The sequence below is a fragment of the Dryobates pubescens genome, chromosome 5, assembly GCF_014839835.1.
Source record: "Dryobates pubescens isolate bDryPub1 chromosome 5, bDryPub1.pri, whole genome shotgun sequence".
In the NCBI taxonomy this organism is placed as follows: Eukaryota; Metazoa; Chordata; class Aves; order Piciformes; family Picidae; genus Dryobates; species Dryobates pubescens.
Genome location: NC_071616.1, coordinates 25,599,959 through 25,622,149, shown reverse-complemented (window position 1 = coordinate 25,622,149; position 22,191 = coordinate 25,599,959). Strand labels below are relative to the sequence as shown.

At 40.7% G+C, this 22,191-nt stretch overlaps 1 protein-coding gene across 6 annotated transcripts in view; it reads left to right on the top strand.

Moving 5' to 3' along the window:
• Nucleotides 1–22,191, top strand: part of EML1 (EMAP like 1) — a 124,346-nt gene that overhangs the window by 43,377 nt on the left and 58,778 nt on the right. The window contains exon 1 of one of the 6 annotated variants that reach the window (XM_054161856.1): nt 346–513. The exons of 4 other annotated variants lie outside the window; for them this stretch is intronic. In XM_054161856.1, coding sequence (XP_054017831.1) covers nt 447–513 — 67 coding nt within the window. In that variant the 5' untranslated portion in view covers nt 346–446. Of the gene's footprint in view, nt 1–345; nt 514–22,191 lie in introns of those variants that run through there. One more of the 6 variants, XM_054161858.1, reaches the window with a different exon arrangement.

The window sequence follows — 22,191 nt, the reverse complement described above, 5'->3', positions numbered from 1 at the left end:
CCTGGTCGTCCCGCCACCCGCGCCCGCCCAAGCAGCTCCCTTTCCGAGAGATCCCGTGCTTCGGCAGGGCTCAGCCACCACCGCGGCGCCGGGATCTCCCCCATGCCTGCAAGTGGCCGAGCGGAGGCTGCGCGGCCCTCCACAGAGCCAGCACCAACCCTGCGGCCGATGAGAAGCACATCCCTCCGACCCCCCTCCGCCGTCGCACAGTGACGGCGCCTCGCTCCGCCCCGCTCCGCCCCGCGGGTCTCCCCCTGTCGCCTCAGCGGCGGAGAGGAGCGGCCGCCGCCCCAGCCGCGGCGGAGTGAATGGGTTGCCATGGCAACTGAGTGAGGCAGGCAGCAGGCCGCCGCGGCCCCAGCCGCCTCCGCTCCTCAGCGTGTGGGCGAGGCGGCAGCGGGCGGCCACCGGGACACCCGAGGGGAGGCCGGGAGCGCAGCGGCAGGATGGAGGACGGCTTCTCCAGCTACAGCAGCCTCTACGACACCTCCTCGCTGCTCCAGTTTTGCAACGGTAAGGGCGGGGGCCGCCTCCCGTGGCCGCCCTCGGCGAGCAGCGGGGTCCCGGCGCCCCGGCGGGGCGGAGACGGAGGCCGGCGCGGGGAAGGCAGCCCCGGGAGCGGGCCTGCATGAGGCTGCCGGCGGCGTCTCCGCCGGCCAGGGCCGCCGGGCGCTGCAGCGTAACTCGGGGAGAGGAGGAGGAGCAGGGAGGAAACTTCATCTCCCTCAGCCTCCCCCGCTATACACCGAGAAACCTTCCAGCCCTCGGCGCCGGGGTGCCTCTGTGAGGAACTTCTCTTTCACTGGAATATGTATAGATATGTGTGCATATGTGTATATAAGGTAGATGCGTGTATGCGGATCTGCCTCTCGGTCAGATCTGGTAGCCCAGGCGGTCACTCAGCGCTGCGTGTCTTCGCCGCGCGTACGGCCCCGCACACAGATGTGCACACACCGTCGAGCGGTGGGCGCACGGCTGTGACTCTGAGGCTTGCAGTGGCACGCAGCGGCGGCGAGCGTCCTTGCCGCGGCGCGGAGGGGCAGGTGTCCTTCCGCCCCCTTGCCCTCTCCGGCGAGCCCACCCAGAGGCTCTCCTCACCAGCGAGGGACAGTGCGAAGGTGTTAGATGCCTGTGTGGAGTTAAGGTAGTTGGCTTGCAGTTACTCATTTTTCTTCCTGTTATTTTGTAAGGTAGGGATTACTGGAGTGGTGGCGTCACCCGGGTGGCAGTGTGACAGGGGAGCTGCTGGGCTGATGTGACAGGTCGTAAAAAAGGAAAAAGGAGGTGAGGAACTACCGGTATCCTCAGCGGAGTATTTGGAGAGCGACCAGCAGTGTCTTGGGAAATACTCAGCAAATTGGTGTTTACTGTTGTTTAGGGGGAAAGAAATCAGATATCCTAAATGTTATACAGAGTTCTTCATGGTAAATATTAAACTCAAAATACCCTATTTTGATTTTAGTTATTGCTTTCTAGCTGCAAAATTGTGAGCATCATAAACTGGATTTCATTGAAAATTGATTTTGTGAATCTCTTATTTCCCTGGACTTTAGCAATGGTCTGGCTTTATGCTGCTCTCTGAACAGCTGCAGTCAGGTTCATATCAAGTTGCTTCATGACAGCAACTGCATCAAACATAGCTGCCTCCTCTTGGAAGCAGTGAAGATAAACACTACATGGTTTTCTTCATGGTGTGATGCAAGAGAGGGACAGGTTAGCAGAGAACTCTAATACATGTGGCCCTTGAGGTTGTGGGAGCAGTTTTTCAGGACATGGTGAGTTGCGCATGTGGGCATTGTGAGGTGACAGAATATTCTCAGAGCTCTTCAGGGGAGAAAACCATGATTGTATAAAGAGGTTGTATGCTAATAGCTGATGTCTGCTTTGCCTAAACTTAATAAATATTTCATGGTAAGCAGTTTTAGAAAGCATGCATAGAACAATGTATTTCAAAGTTTGTACTCTATGCCACTGACAAGCAAGCTGTCTTCCAAAATCCCTGGGCTTTGCTCTTTCAATGTCTGTGGCTGTAGTATGCGTATGGGGGCAGGAGGAGTAGCAGCACTTTCTGAACAGTTTGAATAAACAGAGTAGCTTGTTTCAGAGAGCTGTCACTCATGTCTGAGCACCTCTGATGGAAATAAGCTGTGTTTATGCTGTACATGGGTTTTAAAATCTTAGTTAATCATTAAGTATTATATTCTAGAATTATTCTATTATTATTATATTCTAGATTGCTTGCCTAGCTGTCATCTCATTATAGATAGTGAGTTCAAGGGCTGCTGTACACTGCTATTATTCTGTGTTTATGAAGGAATGTGATTGAATTCAGAAGCCTTTTATGAGTTAGCCTTCAGTGAGACTATGTTAGATGAGATGTGGAAGACAAGAGAATCAGGCCTTTGAGTACTACCTTGAGGTGATCAGATACTTCACACAGACACACATGACCCATAAGGAAAAAAATGCAGATGGAGGATGCCATTGAGGACTTTGAGGTTGAAAACAGAAAAGAATATTGCTGCACAGGGAAGTGGAAAGCCTTTGTAAATATAATGGGTGGTATGATAGGTGATGTGAAGTTGAGAGTTGGGCAGGCATAAAGAAGAACCAAACAGATCAAACAAGTGGCAGTGATGTGAAGAAAAATGTGATTTTGATGTAGGGTTAAGTAAATTACAGAAATGACTGTTAAGCACTTAAGTGAGCATCGTTGTATGCAATGTTTTCTGTTCTGAACACAGCAGAAAGGATTCATTTTAGTTTTACAGGTAAAGACACGATGGGATTGTTTAATGGTCTGAAAACTGAGGAAATTGATAAAAAGACTGCCTCTACAGATGGAAAGATCAGGATACAAAGCCTGCACTCCTGTAAAAGTAACCTGTCACCTGTAGGTTAGCAAATGAGCTCTAGCCTGAGGCGAAGGACTGCTGCAGCAGCTTCTCCTTTCCTGTCTCTTCTTCCTGCTTGGAGTGGGTGGCAGGGATGGGGAGGAAGGAAGCAGTGGTAGACAAGAAACTGTGATGGAGATAATGGAGTAGCATCTTGGCTATTAGAGGTCCTGATCAGAGATGAAAGGATTAGTATGAGGACAAATGTACTCCAAGCAGCCCTTTCTCACTAGAAAGGGTGCTGGGTTCAGGACAAGAATTTATCCCCACTCCCCTCCTTTACTCATGTGCAGGTATAGTCTGTGTGATTGTCTAGCAACCTGTTTTTATGGCTTGTGACATGTAAAAAAAATCAGTAAATGGAGAAGGAAGGGAGAGAAGAAAGAGGAGGAAAATGTATTAATTTTGAGCTTCATGTCTAAAATCTAGGGCAAATACTTAGCTAGTTCAAAGACACCTACTTTCTTCAACTTTTTATAGAACAGTAAGGGTAAGGTTGACATTTGAGAAACATTGTGTTAATGAATACAAGTATTGGTTCAAGATAGTATCAAAACAAGAAACGCAAACTTGCAATCTGATTTTAGGCAAGTTGTTTCATTCTTGTTGACTTAGTTTCCTCAGGAGTAAACTCAGGAAAGTATATGCCTACTTTGTAGGAGATTATTACATCCTGTGCAGTCTCATTTTTCAGAAGACAGTCTCTTCAGATGCAATGTTCCACTGGTTGTGCCTATTCTGTTTGTTTATTTTTACAAAAGAAACAAAGTAACTCCCCTTAATGCCTGTCTAAGGACAGTTCTCAGCTTGTATCTCACTTTCTAGCTTACAAGGAGCACTGTTTATTTTGCATGTTGAAAAGTAAAATTTGGATAAAATTGTGTCTGGTTATAGATACCTTCATTGGTATTGATGTAACTTTTATGTAGTTCTTGGGTAGGAAACCACTATTTTTATCCACAGTCAATTGAGGTGTTAGTAATGTATTATTTAAGCTGAAGGTAAAAGTGGCAGAATACTGATAAGGTAGGATAGTGTCAAGGTTTTTAGCATCTGCTTAAAAACTGATGGAGAGGACTGTGCTAAACTCTAGAGAGCAAGGCATGTACAGGAATTAGTGTTCATCTTGCCTCCAACTGATATACTGAGCTTCAAGAGTGATCAGTACTAGTTCTTCGAAGGTTGGGGAGGAGCACAGGGTGTGGGCAGAAGTTTGTGGGTTGTCTGGCCACAATCCCTATCCATTTATAGCCATAATAATGACCTAATAAATATGGCCTTCACCATGCTAATGGCTGTGAGCAGGATTTTTAGGCCTGTAGAATAGGAAGTGTGAAATGTGTGATTCCCATGCTCTACAAAATGCCTGTGTGGAATTAGAGAAGGGAGTGAGACTTCGCATGGCTACTGGGAAATTTATAGCTGTCAAATGATCATTTCTGCAACCACAGATAACCTTGTTGGGCAGAAATGTCAAGTTCAGAGTATCTGGGTAATGCAGTAAAAAAAAGTGTAAAATTTTTTTCTTAATGAAATTGATTTTTTTGGCAAGGGATTCCTTAATATTAATTACAGTTCCATTTAACTGATTAACTGGAGTGTAATTGCTAGTAGAAATATTTAGAGTTTGCAAAAATTTTGAAGTGATACCAACTATATTAACATTTAGTGGAGGGAAAAAAAGAAGAAAAAAAAAGGGTAGACTAATAAACTCCCCAAACCTCTTAAAAAGTAGCAGCTCCTTTTTGCTCCCTTTCTTATCCCAGAATTGCTAAATGATGTTATTGAGATTTTTGACAGGTAATAGTTTTGATAAGTGCCAGTCACAATTTCTTTCAATTCATGAAAAGTAAGTTGTCTGAATCTGTCCATGTACTAGCTTTGTTCAGTTTATTTCCAGTTTGAGTCTTCTGCTTCTATAATTACCCACCACTTATGAAAATAAATTGAATACATGTACATTTTCTCTCTGACTCATGTATCTACAAGTGGAGTGATGCCCTGTCAGTGAGGAACTGAGTGCTGCAGACAGGAAACCTTCATGGACAGTGCTGTTCTGACAGCCTGCGCCTCTTTCCTATTTGATTCTCACACTTCCTCCCCCTGAGCATCTGAATCGAATGCAGAATAAATCAGAGCATTATGAAATAAAAATAACTTCTTACATGGATGCTTTCACAATATATATTCTCAGCCTATTAAAACTCAAACTATTAGATTTAATAAGACGCTGTATAAGTGAAATTATTTTGTTGTCTTTTAATTAGCTGTTTATTTCCAAATCATGCATTATTAAAGCTCATTTAAGTCATGGATAGTATTAATTGTAGTTACTGGATTTTTTTTTTTTTTTAAACTAAGCTTTCAAAAACAAATGAAAATGTAGACCAGTCATGAGAGAGTCCTTTGATGACTGCCAAACGTGAATAGAGAATCTGTGTCAGTGTTAGCATGTTAGCATTATGGAGAAAAACTACAAGTATCAAGTACTTTATCATGAATAAAACAACATACAGAATTGCAAATTAAAGCATTGGGCTCTCAGCAGAAAAACATGCTTTATCTGATCTTCAAGGAGTTTTTAGAAAATTTAATAGTACTCTACAGAGCTGATAAAACATGTGCTTTAAGTTCTAATTAAAAATAGCAAAAATCAGATTATGTTATTGAAGCTTAAACCACATGCAAGCAATTCAAATAAGGATTATCATTGTATTCAAAGCACATTATTAAGAAGTGAACACATGAGGAAGAAGTGAGGGAGTATGCCAGTCAGTGGCATACATTTTAATAGGTTTTATCCTGACTTCCCTCCCATTTCTCCTTTCCTTAGAAATTTAAGATGAAGATTCTAAAGTTGATGCTGCGGTTCTTTTGTCATGAGAAATTTTGCAAACCTGTAACGAAGAGCCTCTCTTTTGATCATTAAAGTCACTAGGAAGATGTGAGAGAATAAGTAGGAAGTTTGCATGAAATGTTATAATGACTGGTGTGCTCACTGTTTGCAAATGACACTAATTGGGCAACCATAAGGAATTGTGAAAGCTTAGAGGGAGTGCAGAAGGAACCATGGGTGATGCTATTTTTCTGTAAAAAAGCCAATTTTAAATATTCGTCCATTGCATAATTAAAATGTGGAAGCAGCTCCCTGGGGTTTTTTTTAAGGAGATGGGGTGGGGATAATGATATGTTAGCATGATTTCACTAAATTAATTCTTTGGAAATTAATTAAGTGAGCTTGCCCACACTACATTGCTTCCAAAGAGTAAAATCTGACATGGTCCATCATTTTCTTGTCTTGCTTTGAAATGACTGATTATTGAATGAACACAATACACTGTTTTGAAAACTAATATTGGAAGTCTCTAGCAGATCTTTAGATATTGTGGAGCATAGTAGCTAATTGCCTTTTTAGAGTAAAAATCTGAACTCAACACAATGTGGTGAAAGCAGTTTGCATTTCTTAGTAGCATAGACCCTGTATTTGAAACAGGAAAGAAGTAGTATTCTCTCGGTTTAAATGTAGCTTCTGTGATCTGTTGCAGGTCAATATAAGAAACATTCCTGCTGGCTTGTAGCGATCTGAAAAATCTGAGTGAACATGAGCCCAAACTAAGCTTTACAATGGGAGGTTCCTATGATACAGAATAGATGAGCACATTTCAATATGTAGATAGAAAAGAAACAGCCATTGTTTCAAGTTAGGAAAGGCAAATTTTTGTAAAGAACCTTGCATTTCATGAAAACTGTATGTTTCTTTTTCTTAAAATTGTGATAAAACCCACAACAAACAGAAGTAGCTTTCGAGATCTTCCACTGGAGGTCCTGTACTGGACAGTGATGTCTAGAATTTCCCTGAGACTGTGGAAGGTTTTTGCACTTGCAATCATCAGCATTAGGAGCAGCTTATTTTTTTTTTCCCCCTTGGCAGAAAAAAAATAATTCTGAAGTCTGAGGAAAATGCTAACAGTCAATTTCATATTTATTTTATGTTTACTAAACCAGATTACCACTCCGTTACTTCCTTTCCCCTTCGCTGTTCAGCATTTCCCAAACTGTTTTACACAGACCTATTGCTGCCTACAAAGCATCCTTACTACTCCCAAATGAAGATCCTGCTTCAAGCAGCTTGCAGGGTCCAACAGGTGGGTCCTCCTCCTGACCCTGAAGTGAGCATGTCAGGCTTAATGTGTTACATGACATGGTCCTACCACTCAGAGGCTGATGAATTGCATGGCTTCTTGGAGGTGAGCAAGGTCTGTGGCTAGATGGGTGGTCTGGCAAGACTGGCTGGGCCACAGGGGGCAATGGGGTTTTTATCTTAAGTGATAAAAACCTGACAGGAATTAGCATATCCTGAGACTCAGGCCAGTCTTTATTCAAACCAGTGTCTGCACTTCTGCCTTTTTGCTTTTCATCTTCCAAATACAGGCCAAAATAATAGGTCAGTGACAGCCAGGACTACACTCAAATGATCTGAAAAATCAGAGCATCTTTTTTAGGTTCATAACTGTGAACATAAAATTGAATTTTTAATTTAATTTTAAAATTTAATTTAAGGAGCTCATGACCATAGATTGAGGCATGGATATAAAGCATATTTAAAAGAGCTCGGTGTAACACAGTAAACAATTACTGATGTGATTTGGGGTAAGAGACGAAATCCTGATGCTGTGACACTGAAAGGAGTTTGGACATGGACTTCAATAGGGCTGCAGTTTCAAACTTTGAAAACACTCATGGCAGTTGAAAATGAGGATTCTTAGATGTTTTGGCTCACATAGTAGAAAATACATACCACTGTAATTTAGCTAACTGCGTAGTGCCATGCACAGAGGGAGGTTTGATGGTAGGTTTTTCATGTTTCTTTCTTTTATGCTAGAGAGTGTGTCTCCGTGTGTATGATCCCTGTGGTGGCTGTATTTCAGTTTGGAAAGAAGTAATCTCCTCTGTGATCAGATGTTTTAATGAACTAATTAGGGATCCTTTGGGACTAAAGATTTTGTACATACAATTTTTAAGTTAAGCATTTATGTTGTGCAAGGCTTGAGGCTTTTCTCTACTGAGAAGTAAGAAAAGATCCCTTTTTAAAATTTGGGATTTTGGTGTGTGGTCTGGCAGCTGTGTAGGCTGGTATCAGCTCCAGGTAGCATACAGAGAAACATTTCCTCAAATGCAAAGGGCAAAATACTTTAAAAAAGGTATATGTAAGATGAACTAGCTTCAAGATGCTGTATTTTAGCTCCATGTCTACATCATCAGGAAATATGGGACAACAGGTTGTAGCGAGGACTCGGGTACCCATACATCTATCTCTGCATTTGCCTCAGACCACCTCTAATCTGATGCCATGCATCAAATACACATCAGCACTCAAGTGCTTCTGATTTGCTACTGGAGAGTGCTTCCAAGACACTCCAAGAGGTGAGTGGTGATGATCACTCATGAGCATTCTCTGTGTCCAAATTGAAATGTGTGGAGGGACCACTGTGAACAAGTCACTGTGAGACTCTTGGAGTCATAGGATAGTTTAGGTTGGAAAAAGCCTGTAAGATCAGAGTTCAATTGTTAACCTAACAGTGCCACGTTCACCACTAAGCTATGTCCCTAAGCACCACATCTGCTGGTGACTCAACCACTTTTTGCCTGGTCCAATGCCTGGCAACCCTTTCTGTGACTTTTTATTTTTTTTTCTCTTCATAATATCTGATCTAAAGCACCCCTGGCACAACTTGAGGCCTCTTTCTCGCGTCTTGTTACTTGGGAAGAGACTGACAGCCACTTCACTTCAACCTCCTTCCAGGTAACTGTAAGAGATTGTGGTAAGGTCTCTGCTCAGCCTCCTTTTCTCCAGGCTAAACAGCCCCAGTTCCCTTTGCTGTTCCTCATAAGACTTCTGCTGTTTTAAGCTTGAGCTGCATCTCTGTAGGTCCAAAGATTTTTTTTCCACAGTTGTTTATCAAAAAAGCTTATTATGGACTGAAAATTAAAAATGCTACTTCTTTTCAGCAAAGTTTAATCAGTTGGACAGAACTAAAATCAAGGCTTCATGTTTACAACAGTTCTGTCACATTGAAAGATCTAAGCCCAGTCACTTTAAAGTCCAGTCGTTTTCCTCCTTATTTCTTCTTTTCTTGTTTTTTCCCCTCTTTCATCTTCCTTCTTTGTCCCTCTTCCTTTTTTTGTTTCTTTCTTTGTTTCCCAGGGCAAAGCTAAAGAAAGGTTCCTTTCTTCTTTTATCTGCTTCTTCTCACAAAAAGTACCTTGTTTCTGATGCACATTGATGTAATAAAATCATTTTAACTAGTAACTTTGAAGATGAGTAACATGGTGATAATGTTGTGGGGGCTTTTTCTGTTTTGACTTTTTTCCCCCCCACAATTAAAAGAAAGATTACAGTATGACATGGATGGGGAGACTGAATAAGGGATGTCTGGTCTTTCAGATATTATATGATAAGAGGGTGTACAGGGTTGCTTAGAAGTAATGGTTGACATATCAGAGAGCTGTGGGAGCTGGCAGATAGTAGTACAACATTTAGGAGCCAGAGGTTAAGTGGATTCTAGTCTTGGACACAAACCTGAAGCTCCCTTGCCCCCAGCCATCCATGCCCACTTTCAGCGTCCAATAGCTTGGTCAAGTAAGCTAACATACACCATGTGGCAGCTCCGGAGGAAAGTCTCGCTTCCCCTTCTCTCTCTTGCTCTCTGTGATTTTACCCACTTTACACTGGACAGGCTGCTTTGTGACTTAATTTAATATGCTAACCTGACAGAAAAATCTGCACAATGTTTGTATGTGGTACTTTGGTTCTGCCTTTGCTGGGTTAGTTTTATGCAAGGTTGGGGAATGAAATCAGCTTTCAGAGGCAGCAGAAGATAAATTATAGGAGTAGTGGGTACTGCAGGCAGACTGGGGGCTTCTAGATTTGCCATTGTATTTTGTGGAACTGGACCCTTGCTTTTGTCTCTGCAGCTGCTTGTGGCACCATGTGTTGCACGATATCAATAAATTAATCCAAGTTAGAAGTGTTACCCATCTGCTTTGTATTGTAGCAGGTAGATGTGATCCCCTTTTCTCTGCATTGTGCCGTGTGTGGTGGTAGTAGGCAAAGTTTTAAAACAATGTGTAAAGCAATACAAGGGAGAGGCAGACAGCTGCCAGAAGACTGTGATAACGAGGAAGAGTACTTTCTGACTGCTGCAAATACAATTTATAATTGAATTTAAACTTCATAGAGGTAGAAAATTACATGTGCATCAAAAATTTCACTTTCTGTCCAGTTAGCCTTCAAAAGCAGAAAAAGACCTTTTTTACCACTGAGATTCCTGCATTTCTGTGATGGATGTTTAGCTTTCATGTGTGTCTGTGTCAGGGTTTTGTTTGTTAGTTTGGTGGTGGTTTGTTTGCTGTTGTTGTTATTTGCTTTGTTTTGTTGTTTGTGTTTTTTTTTTGCTCCTACGAATCTCAGGGTTGTTTTTTTTTGTAATTTTTCTTACATTCTTTGTAGAATAGAACATCATATTTGATTAAAAAAAATCATAATTAGCCCCAGGCACATGGGTGTACTCACAATATTTTATACACAGAAATTTTAATTCCTAAGTGTATATCATCTACATTTTTTCTTGCACTTTAAAACTTTGTAACTACTTATTTCTTAGAACTTCTGTAATTTTATAGTGAAGTAAAATTTCTGTGAGAAGAACAGTTCCCTTTCTTACATTGTCTTCTTTGGGAACATACTAGTTTGAGGGACGCATTGATCAGATTATTCCAAAACCCGGCAGGAAAAGGCATACCCTAAACCCAGAATTAATCAGTAACAAATGTCATCAGCATGATCCTTCCTACTCTGGTCTCCTTGACTCTGGTCTCAGTATCGAGTCTGACTACATCTGAAGCATTTCTTTTGATTACAGCAGGCTCATTGCAAGGGGCAAAGGATGATCCACAAGATCTCTTCATTGAGGAATTTAAACAAAAACACTCTTGCAGGAGGTAGCTGTCACCCTCTATGGTCCTGTGTAGGAAAGCCTGGATTAAGAGCTGGAGAGAGCAGTTGTGTCCTGTTTACACTTCTTTACTTCCAAAAAATTGAAGTAAGCCTAAAGCAGCTCTTGTGATTCCTGTAAGGCTATGCAGGAATAAAAAAGAAGCCTAGAAACCACTTGGTTGATCCTGGGTTATTAACTCTTGTAACTGTGACTCAGAAATTTACAAGGGATTTGTGTGCACATTGTTCCAGGAGGGACAGGGATTTCCCTCCTTTCTAGCTTTTATTTTTGCACTTTTAATGTACGAAAGTTTTTGCCTTAGGGAGCCCTCTAAGCCTTCACTGCCTCCTGAATTTGGCAGTTGATTCTTTTGGTCAATGTCTCTAGGCATGTGCAGTTGTAAAGCTTTGAAGTGGCTGCTGCCTGGCGGAAGGCTCTCTAGGGGCTGAGAGAAGGATAAAAAAGCTTGTGCTTTTAACATTTTCTTTCTCTACAGCATAGAGATATTTTAATACAAGAATAAATAAAACAGCTGATTTTTACTAAATACTCTAAAATTACCAAATTACATAGAGTTTTTTTGTTTGATTTTATTCTGAAACAATTGCTAAGGTCAGTGGTGGTGAAAATCACAAATATTTTTGCAGGAGTTTTAATATCTGGCATTAGAAAATGAATGCTCTGCCTTCACCTTTCCTAGCAAGGCTTTTAAGATGCTATCTCAGCACTGCTCATGTACTTCCCCCAAGTATAATATATGTATAGGCCACCTTCTCCTGGCTATTCCTAACTCTTTCCTGTCTGGCTCCCTTAAACAGAAATGTCTTGAGGGAGTGGCTTAGAAGTAGGACAAATACATCAGGGAAAAGAAATTAATTTTAGAAATTGAAACATCTTCACTGTGGCAGATGCAGGTCTTTCCATTTGGGTGAACCTTGCTGTGGCATAGAGCACTGCACAGGTTAATATTAACTAAAATTACTAGACTTACTATTGACTAAAATATCCAAAGTGTTTTTAAAACAAGTACACACACATTTCCAATTTACCAGGCTGTTTCTGTTTGTCTGCTGCAGAGACCCAGGAAGCATGGAGTGCCATTTCAGCTGTAGTCTAGGGTGCAAACCCTGTGCAACAAAGGGGAGCATGCCCCATGGTGCTCTGTAGAGGCACCAACATTGTTCAGACCTCAGTTTAATTAATTTGAACCATTTGGTTCTGGGCTGAGTGAGACAGCTTGTTTGGGTTCTGGATCAAAGTTGTTTAATTAACCTTTACTAGTCCCTGATGTTCAAGTGTGAAACCTCATTTTGTAAGCCAAAGTATGATAACTGTCTTTATTCTGGAGCCCCTATTACAAGAGGGTTATGGACATGCTGGAACGTGTCCAGAGAAGGGCCAAGAAGATGGTCAGAGGGCTGGAGCACCTCTTCTATGAGGACAGACTGAAAGAGTTAGCGCTGGTCAGTCTGGAGAAAAGAAGGCTCCAAGGTGACCTTATTGTGGCCTTCCAGTATCTGAAGGGGGCCTACAAGAAGGCTGGGGAGGGACTTCTTAGGATATCAGGTAGTGATAGGACTAGGGGGAATGGAATGAAGCTGAAGGTGGGGAGATTCAGGCTGGACATGAGGAAGAAGTTCTTCACCATGAGAGTGGTGAAGCCCTGGAATGGGTTGTCCAGGGAGGTGGTTGAGGCCCCATCCCTGGAGGTGTTTAAGACCAGGCTGGATGAGGCTCTGGCCAGCCTGATCTAGTGTGAGGTGTCCCTGCCCATGGCAGGGGGGTTGGAACTAGATGATCCTTGTGGTCCCTTCCAACCCTGACTGATTCTATGATTCTATGACTTCTGTGCACTGTGGAAACTTTATCATTACTGTAAATGTAGTAGTAAGGGGTTTTATTGGAAACTTCATTTATCTTAAATAATAGTGTAAATGACTTGGTTTTATTGGTGGTTTATTGTAATACCTTTTGTTCTGCTGCATAGACATTCGGTTTCTCTTTGTACATAGCCATTTGTTGTACTAAAATTAAATGTTAGACCTCTATAAAAAGTTAGTCATTCTGTGCTGGAACCAGCAATTCTGTGACTCCCTTGATAAGCCAGCAACTTGCATCATTGTGAAATCTTTCCTCATTTTCCAGTTAAAACCAAGAAGAATTGACATTGACTGTTGATTTTATGAGTCCTTGTTACCTGTCCTTTAGCAAGCTGTGGTTAAGAACTGCATACGAAACCTCAGTTACCTTATGGTGCAGTCTGTATGAGCTGAATTCCCACTTCCACGGCTATGGGAGTGGAAACATGAGGCAGTGAAATAACCTCAGTCCTTCAAGGCACCTCCCAAGGTGTCTGGCACAGGGGGCAGTGAGATCCAAAGGGTTCTTCAAATCTTCTGTAGGCACAAACCATGGGAAATAAATGAGTATTGTTAGAGTGACTACATCTTTCAGAATTTGTAATCCCTCTCTCTTTTTTTTTCCCCCTTATAATAAAAGCAGCTTAAAACAGAAGCTTTTGACACTTCTGACAGGCTTCCACATGATAATTAGTTAGTGGAAAGAAAGTGTAGGTTGGCAAGATATTAGATATGAATGCTATGCAAGTTCATATGCAACGTTGCGTGGAAGGTGAAACTCTCTGAACAGTTGTGTAAAGCAGGGGGTTTAAAATGAAAATGGGTTACATCCATGTGAGATAATTCAAGAGAAGCTGGAGAAACCTACTGGCTCATTTCTATTTCTGTGTAACTTCTTTGTCTAGGTAAGAAATTCTTAATACAGCATATTGTGGGTATAGTCCTAGAACTGTGTGTACATTAGCTTCCAGTAATACCCAGTGTCTTCTTTATTCACTATCATACTCATTTTCTGGAATAAGAACTTATTTTTTTTCATTTCATATTCTGAGCATTACCCTTCTTGCCATTGCATTATGTTGAGGGTGCAGGCAGGAATGATTGAAGTAAAAGATGGCATCTGTATTTTGTGTCGAGGAGGAATAGGAATGGATAGAGGGAAGGAAAATGAAGTAAGGTATTGACACAACTATAGATATAGATAGATATATCTATAGATATATAGATATAGATAGATATAGATTTTTGTGATTCCACAAGGAAGTGGATTATGAAGAGAGATGAATGAGATGGAAGATACAGGGCATTTAGTAATTCTGTGGGGTTTGGGGACATCCAACTTAATTTGAGAAGTTATCATCAGGAGGTCATAGCTAGTGGTGGCAGCAGGATTTGGTTTATTTAGTGGCAACTACCCATTCTCCTTGTGCTGTGTCTAACTGCATACTTTGAATATTGTACGTCTTCTGGTTACTGTGCCTACTAGGAGCCTAATTCCATACTTTCCCCCTACACCCTGGATCTCAGCCTGTTCCCATGACAAACAGGGACCCAGTCCTACCTGCTGAAGCTTCCTGAGCTCCTGTCCTGGAAACAATGCCAGCTTTCTGCAGTAACTATGACTGGTGGAAGGCAGTCACTGCACACCCTGGTGCAGTTCACTGAGCTGATTGCATCCCTGCATGTGCTGACTTGAGATGTGGGGCAACCTCCTCTGTGAAGTTAGTAGCAATGACAGCTGCCTACATTGCAGAGACTTGCCCGTTGGGAGGCAGTTATGAAAGCAGCAACTCGCTGGAGGCACCACATTCAGGCTGTGTGTGGGTGACCCCTGGACCCTTGGGCTTGGTGTATGGGTCCTACACACAGATGTGTGCCTCAGAGTCTGGTTCATAGGCAATTTCAAACCACTCAGACCTTTTTCACAATAACATTGAGGGGGAAATGGTCTGTACTGCCAGATTTTGAGCAGTTTTCTTTGCAAATTTTTAGGACCCTTTTGGTTTCTTGAGGGAAGGCCTGGCTGAGTTCTGGAGGCCTAAGCATTTCAGGGGAACCTTTTCCCACCACACCACTGCTCTGTCCTGTTTGCCAGGCTGCAGTTCACTCAAAAATCACATTTTGTAGCAGAGATGTGAACTGTCAAAATAACCGATGCTGTTTCTGCCGTGTGTGCTGTAGTCTCTTATAGCACTGATGTCAGTCAGGCATCACGTACACGTCTTGGGAGCACAGCTGGATGTCCTCTAGCCCTTTCCCCACTTGACTGTGTAGCCATTAGCCCTGCAAAACAGCTAAGGAGACCCTGACTGAGGACTGCAGGGATAGGACTGTATAGATTTAACGGTAGACACAGAATCACACAAAACATCAGGTCGTAAGAGACCTCAAAGATCATCCAGTCCAACCCCTGACCCAACACTGAAAGTTCAACACTCAACCGTGTCCCTAAGCACCAGGTCCACATGCTGCTTAAACACCTCCAGGGGTGGCGACTCCACCACTGTCCTGGGCAGACCATTCCAATGTTTGATAACCCTCTCTGTGAAGAAGTATTTCCTAGTATTCAATCTGAAACTCCCCTCTCACAGCTTGTAATCATTTTCTTTTGTCCTGTCATTTGCACAGGGGACATCTTCCTCTGGATCAGGTTGCTCAAAGCCCCATCCAACCTGACTTTGAACACTAGTAGTGATGGGCAATCTATTCCAGTGCATCACCAGGCACTGAGCAGGTTGAAAAGGAGAATCCTTCATAACCTGCAGCATGAGTCCCTTGCAGAGTTTGTAAAGATATGTAGATTTCTTGGGTTTCATCTTTACTCTGCTGTAGATAGTTGTCTATAAAACAAAACCTTTTTTTAATCTTCTGGCACAGATCCACAGATCCTAATACACAATCCTTACTGGCAGTTGTTTCTGTGGATGAAGTATCAAGGAGATAGAAAGTTCCAACACTTCTCAAAAAATTAGGAAAATTATTAAGCTTTCCTTTTTAAGCTCTGGGAAGTTAGAAAATGTTAGAACTAAGGCTATGGAATGAAGTTTAAAACACAACTGGTTTATTCATGCACTGCAAGATTTTTTTTTAATTACTGCATCACCCCTATAATTTTCATAGCAAATGTGCCTCATTCACTTCACAAACAGACTTTTCATGACTCCAGTCAGCCCAGTAAATGTATTTAATATAGGTTAGAAATCTAGTTAATAAAATTTGATGGCAAATTGAAAAGCCATCAAAGTACTTGCAATGTAGTAAAATGTATATATAAAAAAATATATTTTTCTAGGAATAGTTTTCTAATGAATACAGGAGTGGGAACTATCACACTGTAAATGGCTGCTCAAGATGGGCTTTTCAGTAAAGTACTTGGGATTTGGCAGTTTTGTTTCTTTGTTCATTTTTGTGGTGCTGTGGTTTGGGTTCTTGTATTTGTTGGGTTATTTTTTTGTTTGTATGTTGGGGTGTGTTTGTTTGTTTTAAACTCAATGTTGTGCTTAAGAAGTTGTCTTGTTTCTATTTAAAAATATGTGAACAGACCACAGGAGTGTTTGACTCCTTTGCCTTGGAGGCAGCCACTACTACAGTGGTTGCCTGTTGGGTTGAGTGTGACTGGAGATGCCTGAGCAGACAGGTCATTTTTAATTTGTCTTCACCTTTTGACTTTGAAAATATGAAGTGCTTGATTTTGCTGAAGAGTCAATATTTAGAAACCATTTGCTAGAAATAAAACATATGAGTGTGATGATTTGAGTCACTGACCCAGGGAGGCTGTAGTTCTGGAGGTGACTTTTCTACCATGGAAAGAGCCTGATGTCTTGGAGGTTTCCAAAGCGGTGATGTTAAATATTTGGAATATGACCTTAAGATCTGTGTGTCTAAACATGAGATTATTATGCTTGTGTTTTTACATAACTACATATTGACATGCTGAAGTTTTTTGTACAGACTTTACTCTTGTCTGTATTCTGCTAGACCAAAGGGTATTTTGAAAAAAACATCTCCTGTTTTCCTTGTCTGGCTTAAAAAAATGATGCACTGTGAGGAGATACTGCTTTTTGAACTATCACTTCAGTGTAGTAGGGAGAAATTAGTTTCAGCCTTTTCCCCCACTTCTCATAAATCTAGTGATTTCCAAGGTCAGTATGTTGCTGAGTTTACTGCCCATGGAAGTCACTGCTCTGTGCAGTGCTGAGGAAGTTTACTATACCAGGTGCTATTTTGGGCAAATCTTGTCACTGAAATAATTTCTACATACTTGGAGTGTACTAATCTGTTTTCAGGACTGCTTAAAAATATGTACCTGTTTGAATCATAAATAAAGAGTGTAATGTTTAAATGGTGGCCTGGCATGCTTTGAATTTGATTTCTGAAGTTGCAGTCTACAAAAAACAAAACAAACCAAAACCAGGAGGTAAGTAAATAAATAAATCCCAGGTTCACAGATGAGAACCCTAAAAGTATTAAATTAGTTTAGTTCAGACACTGTGCTTGTCCTACTTTGTGTCTATACTTAAGGCTGCAGAGGTCTGACTTGTGTGATGTCCAACCACGTCCAGAGCTAAGAAAGCATGATAGAACTTTGCTCTGCAGCTGTATGGCCATATTACTCTTAAAGGTTTGTCTTTGCTGGTAGGTTCTAACTTATCATGAAGGTTGAGCTCAGATGCTTGGTAATCAAGGAGCTACAAGAGCTTTATCAGCCAGGTTTTCTGCAGGCTTTGTTGGCACTAGTACTTCAGCTCAGTGCCCTTAGGAGATGGCTTTTAGAAAAGGATTTGCTCTGCCCAGCCTTCGCCCTTCTAATCTGTCAGGTGAAACTCATACAGGAGAAGTACTGACTGCCGCCAGAAGCAAATCAGTCTAGAAGGTCCTTGAGGGAGAAGAATGGTCATGAGCCAGGCTGTTCTTGGACCTTGTCCTGGGGCTCATTCCCAGCCAAGGGTGGATCAGGCATCTGCTGGCTCTGTCCCCTTTACTAAGGACTCTCTGTGTAGCCTTGGGGAGATATAAACTTCGTTAGTTGATCAAAGCATGTTTGAAAACTTATTTGACAAACGTGAAAGCTATAAATTGGATTGTCTCCTACTTCATCTCTTCCTCCATGAAAACCTGTATTTCTTTTAAAAATAGGCCACAAGTGTATTGTTGTAGCATTGCCAAATGCTGTGGAGGATGGGGCAAGCCTTGGAGTACAGCTCCTTCATTCTCACAGGGTGGCAGGACCACACTTGCATAATGTGCTGGGAATGGCATCGCAGCTGGTTGAAATTTGTGACAATGCTACACACCCCACTGTGCTAAAAATAAGAATATGATCTCATGCTAGGGAATCCAGTTAGAAATAAAAAGAATGCAGAGGAGTTGAATTTTAAATAATGTTGCATGTTATGTATGTTTCTCTGTTTCCTGAAACAAACCTGATTTCAATCCACCCCCGCCCTGCCCTGAAGGATAGAGAATAGAAGGATTTTCTTCCTTCTTGGTATCCTACAAAGCCCTAAAGATGTCCTCTTCCTGGTTATTGCCAGGACACCTATCAAATGCAGTGTCTCTTTCTGGCAAGGGCAGTTTGTATGTTCTGCATTATTGTCAATACAGGATTTTTTTCCTGGAGAGTGGCTATGTGTGATCTGAAGATTTTAGAAGAGAAAGCTATATAAACAGTAATTATATTATTATATTTGTAAAACTTAAATGAAAGGAAGACTTAACTGTAACTGAAGATGAACAATAGTGGAAAAATTGCAGCCTGTCATGGTCATCCTATGTGCTTTTTGAACTCTCCCATCCAAGCAAGGCTGTTAGTTAATTAAATACAGGCAAAAGTGAAAAAATATGCAGGTTACTGTGAAAGACAGTACTTAAAAGATAGGTTTTAAAAGAAGACTTAAAATAGTTTTATAAATTTGAAATAACTTTTCCTTTAAATATTAAGGTAGTGATTTGTCTTTGTGACAACCTGTAATGAAATCTAATGTTATACTGCATTAATGTTGGAAACTGAAATATTCACGAACTACACAGCTCTGAAGAAAAGTCAGACCACTGCTGGAAGTGAAGGTATTAGCTGACACCAAGTAACCACAGTTTGCAAAAGTGCTAAATCTTCTTTTGGCATCAATAAGCCCTTCTGCAGGTGCAGGGGGAATCTGTTCTTTATTTCTTTATCTTACTATGTCACATAGTTTAAGTCTGCAGAGAACAATTTTAAAAGCTGATAGGTCTTTAAGAAATGCAAATGCAGAATGCCACGATTGAGCACAGGCTGAGATTTCCCAATTTTTAATTCTCAAAGGGTACACTTATGTAATAAGACAGGACACAAATTATTTGAAATCAATAACTATGGATTACTTGCTATTGATGTAGCCTCAGTTTTAGTAAATCTTTGATTTCTTAAATGGAAAAAAGTGTTTCACTTGCTTATCTATTTCTGAAGTTTAGTAGTGTTTGCAATTTGATTTTCGAAACTCTATGCATATATTACTGTAATTTTCATTAAAATGCAGATGATAAGAAATTATGGGTAAAATCTTAGTGGTCCAAGTGCATTTCAGTTGCTGTTCTTATATCAAATATGGAAGTTAGAAAGTGAAGAAGTGTATGCTGATGTAAGTAGTTTCTTAAGTGTTTATAATACTGCTCTCTGTAGTGTAACTTGATTGCGGATCACCCAGTGGCTGGTATGTCTTAGTGGTTTCTTGCTAGTTTTCTTCAGCTTTTCTCTAGAAAAATGACAAGTACATAAAAAGCAAGAGAAAATAGAATTGGTTTATAATGCATTATCACAGGCTAACAACAGTAAAAAGGTGTTTTAAATAACTTTTCTTGCCTTTAAATCTGTTTTGACTGCAAGTAAATGTAAATATTTTGTCTTTGCTTGCATGTGGCATAGTTGAAAAATACAGTAAAGAGATCACAATTTCTTTAAAGGTAGTGAAACCATACTGAAGTCTCCTAAGTACTATTCTAAAAAAATGCATTGCTCTTACCCATGTGTGATATTTATTGCACCTGGTTTAAACCACATTTAGGAGAAGCAAATTCTGCATCTAAGTGGGTTCTTTTTGTTTAACTGTACTGAATGGATTTAAGCTTGAGGAGGGTAGATTTAGACTAGATTTTAGAAAGGAATTCTTTACAGTAAGGGTGTGAGACACTGGAACAGGTTGCCCAAGATAGTTGTGGATGCCCCCTCCTTGGAGTTGTTCAAGGTCAGGCTGGATGAGGTCTTGAGCAGTCTGGTCTAGTGGAGGGTGTCCCTGCCCATGGCACGGGTCTTGGAATTAGGTGATCTTTAAGGTACCTTCCAACCCAGACCATTCTATTAATTGAAAAATTCTTATTAGCATACATCATGTGGTGAATTTGAATTCACCCCTTGCTAGTTTTCATAGGATCACGTGGAGGCTGAGTTGTAGCTGTGAAATAGGGACGAAAGTTGTCATAAATGTTCTCCCATGTTCCACAATGTGCTTTTCTCTTGTTCTTAAGGGTATTACACAGTCACATCCTCAACACATCACCAAGAAGATAAGATGGAAAAACACAGCTCAGCTCTTCTGCCCGGACACACCTCAATTAATTACCCTACCAGTTCCTTTCCTTACAAATTCGTGTTGTACTGTATCTTCAGCTTCTTAAGTAGGCAGATCCCGTGGTGTCACTTCTTTCAAACTACTATCCTTGCATTAATATTATGCTACAGAAGGTTGTTTTTACTCTTCTGGCTTTTTAAGCAATGTTGTTGTTTTGTTTTTTTTTTTCATGGTGCAGCATAATGTGGAAGAATGATGGTTTGTTAAAGTGATTCTTCTAGATTTCTATGCCTAGCAGAGCCAGTCCAGTAACTCTGAACTGCAAAGCACTTACTTTGATACACATCTTCTTGGAAAAATTCCTTCAATTTATTGATGTGTCAAAAATTTCTTCCATCTTTCACTTAAGCGCTATTGGAGAAGATAAGTTTTAACTGGTTAATTTCCAAGTAGAAATTCATCTATCAGCTGCTAGGGCAAAACCAGTAAGCTGCTGGTTACAGCTTGAGAGCTACAGGTAGGTCAAGGGCACATGCTTATCATTTTGCTACAGTGATTGCTGACTAATTAGCCACAAGGAAATTTCTGAGAATATGCTGTTAAGATCATTTTATTCTCTTCCATTTTGTTAATGAATACAGTGCACCCAGCTGTGAGGCTCTGAGTGATGATCGCTATTATGGATTTATCCTTTCAAATTTTGTTTCTAATTTTAGGAAGTTATATTCCTTGACTTTTAAATTTCTAGTGGTAAAACTGTAAAAAGACAAGTTATTTCTCAGTGAACATTGTGAAATACAGTAATAAGATTTTATACGTACTGAACTACAACAGCTAGCTACCTTAGAGGAGGGAAAGTACTATCCACAAAAATTACTATCCTTCCATATATAGAAGATGAGTAAATATTTGGCTTATGATTTTTGTTTTTATTAGAATGGTTTAGAGTAGTGTGTTGTCACAAGATGATGCTTTACATTACTGTTCCTATGATCTCCTTTAGATCACCTATCTCTTGAGTTCCCAGTGCAGTCCAGAGTATGGCATTAGGTGGATACGTGGGATAGAGTTGTCTTCCTGTTTCCTCCTACACATACATACCTTCTGAGGACATGGAAAAACTAATCTGGTCTGTTCAGATTACTTGCTGTGAGATGCACCTGATTGTACTGAACTAGGGCATCTCCTTGCAATGCTAATCACTCCTAAGTACATGTATTAGAATAGGGACTCAACTAAAAACTTGTCCTACCTGTTCAGAGACTATATGCATAAATGTATGTATATATGTGTATACAAGCTTATAGAACAGGCATTCTTAATATACTGGGTTTAAAGATCAGATGTGATTTCTTGTTCCTCACAATTAAAGTTTTCCAGATGAAAACCATCTGTAATGTTTACACTTTTATCCTATTATATATATTTTTTTAATAGCAAAAGACAGCTAAACAATTTGACATAATACAAGCCATTCCTTTACTGTTCAGCTGGCAACCAGTTTTGATTTACAAAGCTTCAGGTAAAGGAGCATGTGTTTGCACTTTTAACTGCAATTAAACATTTCTGTCTGTCTTTTTTCTGACAACACAAAATAACAAGATTACTATAACATTATTTTGGGCTTTAAATCCACTTGCTTTTCCCAAGTGGAAGGCTCTAATCTGCTCAAATCAGGGTCTAGCAGAGCAGTCCAGTATGTACCAGACTTTATGATAAGCTGTTGCCCATATGTGTTGCCATTGTCCCCGGGAGACAAGCCTGAAAAACTGCTGCAGTGTTTCAGGTGCCGTACAATGTTTTGCATTAGAAGAGTGGATGGAGGAAAGATAAGTAGTCTGAAATACCATCGACACTAATCTTGTAAACAAAGGAGCTTGGCTTGGCATTGTCAAAG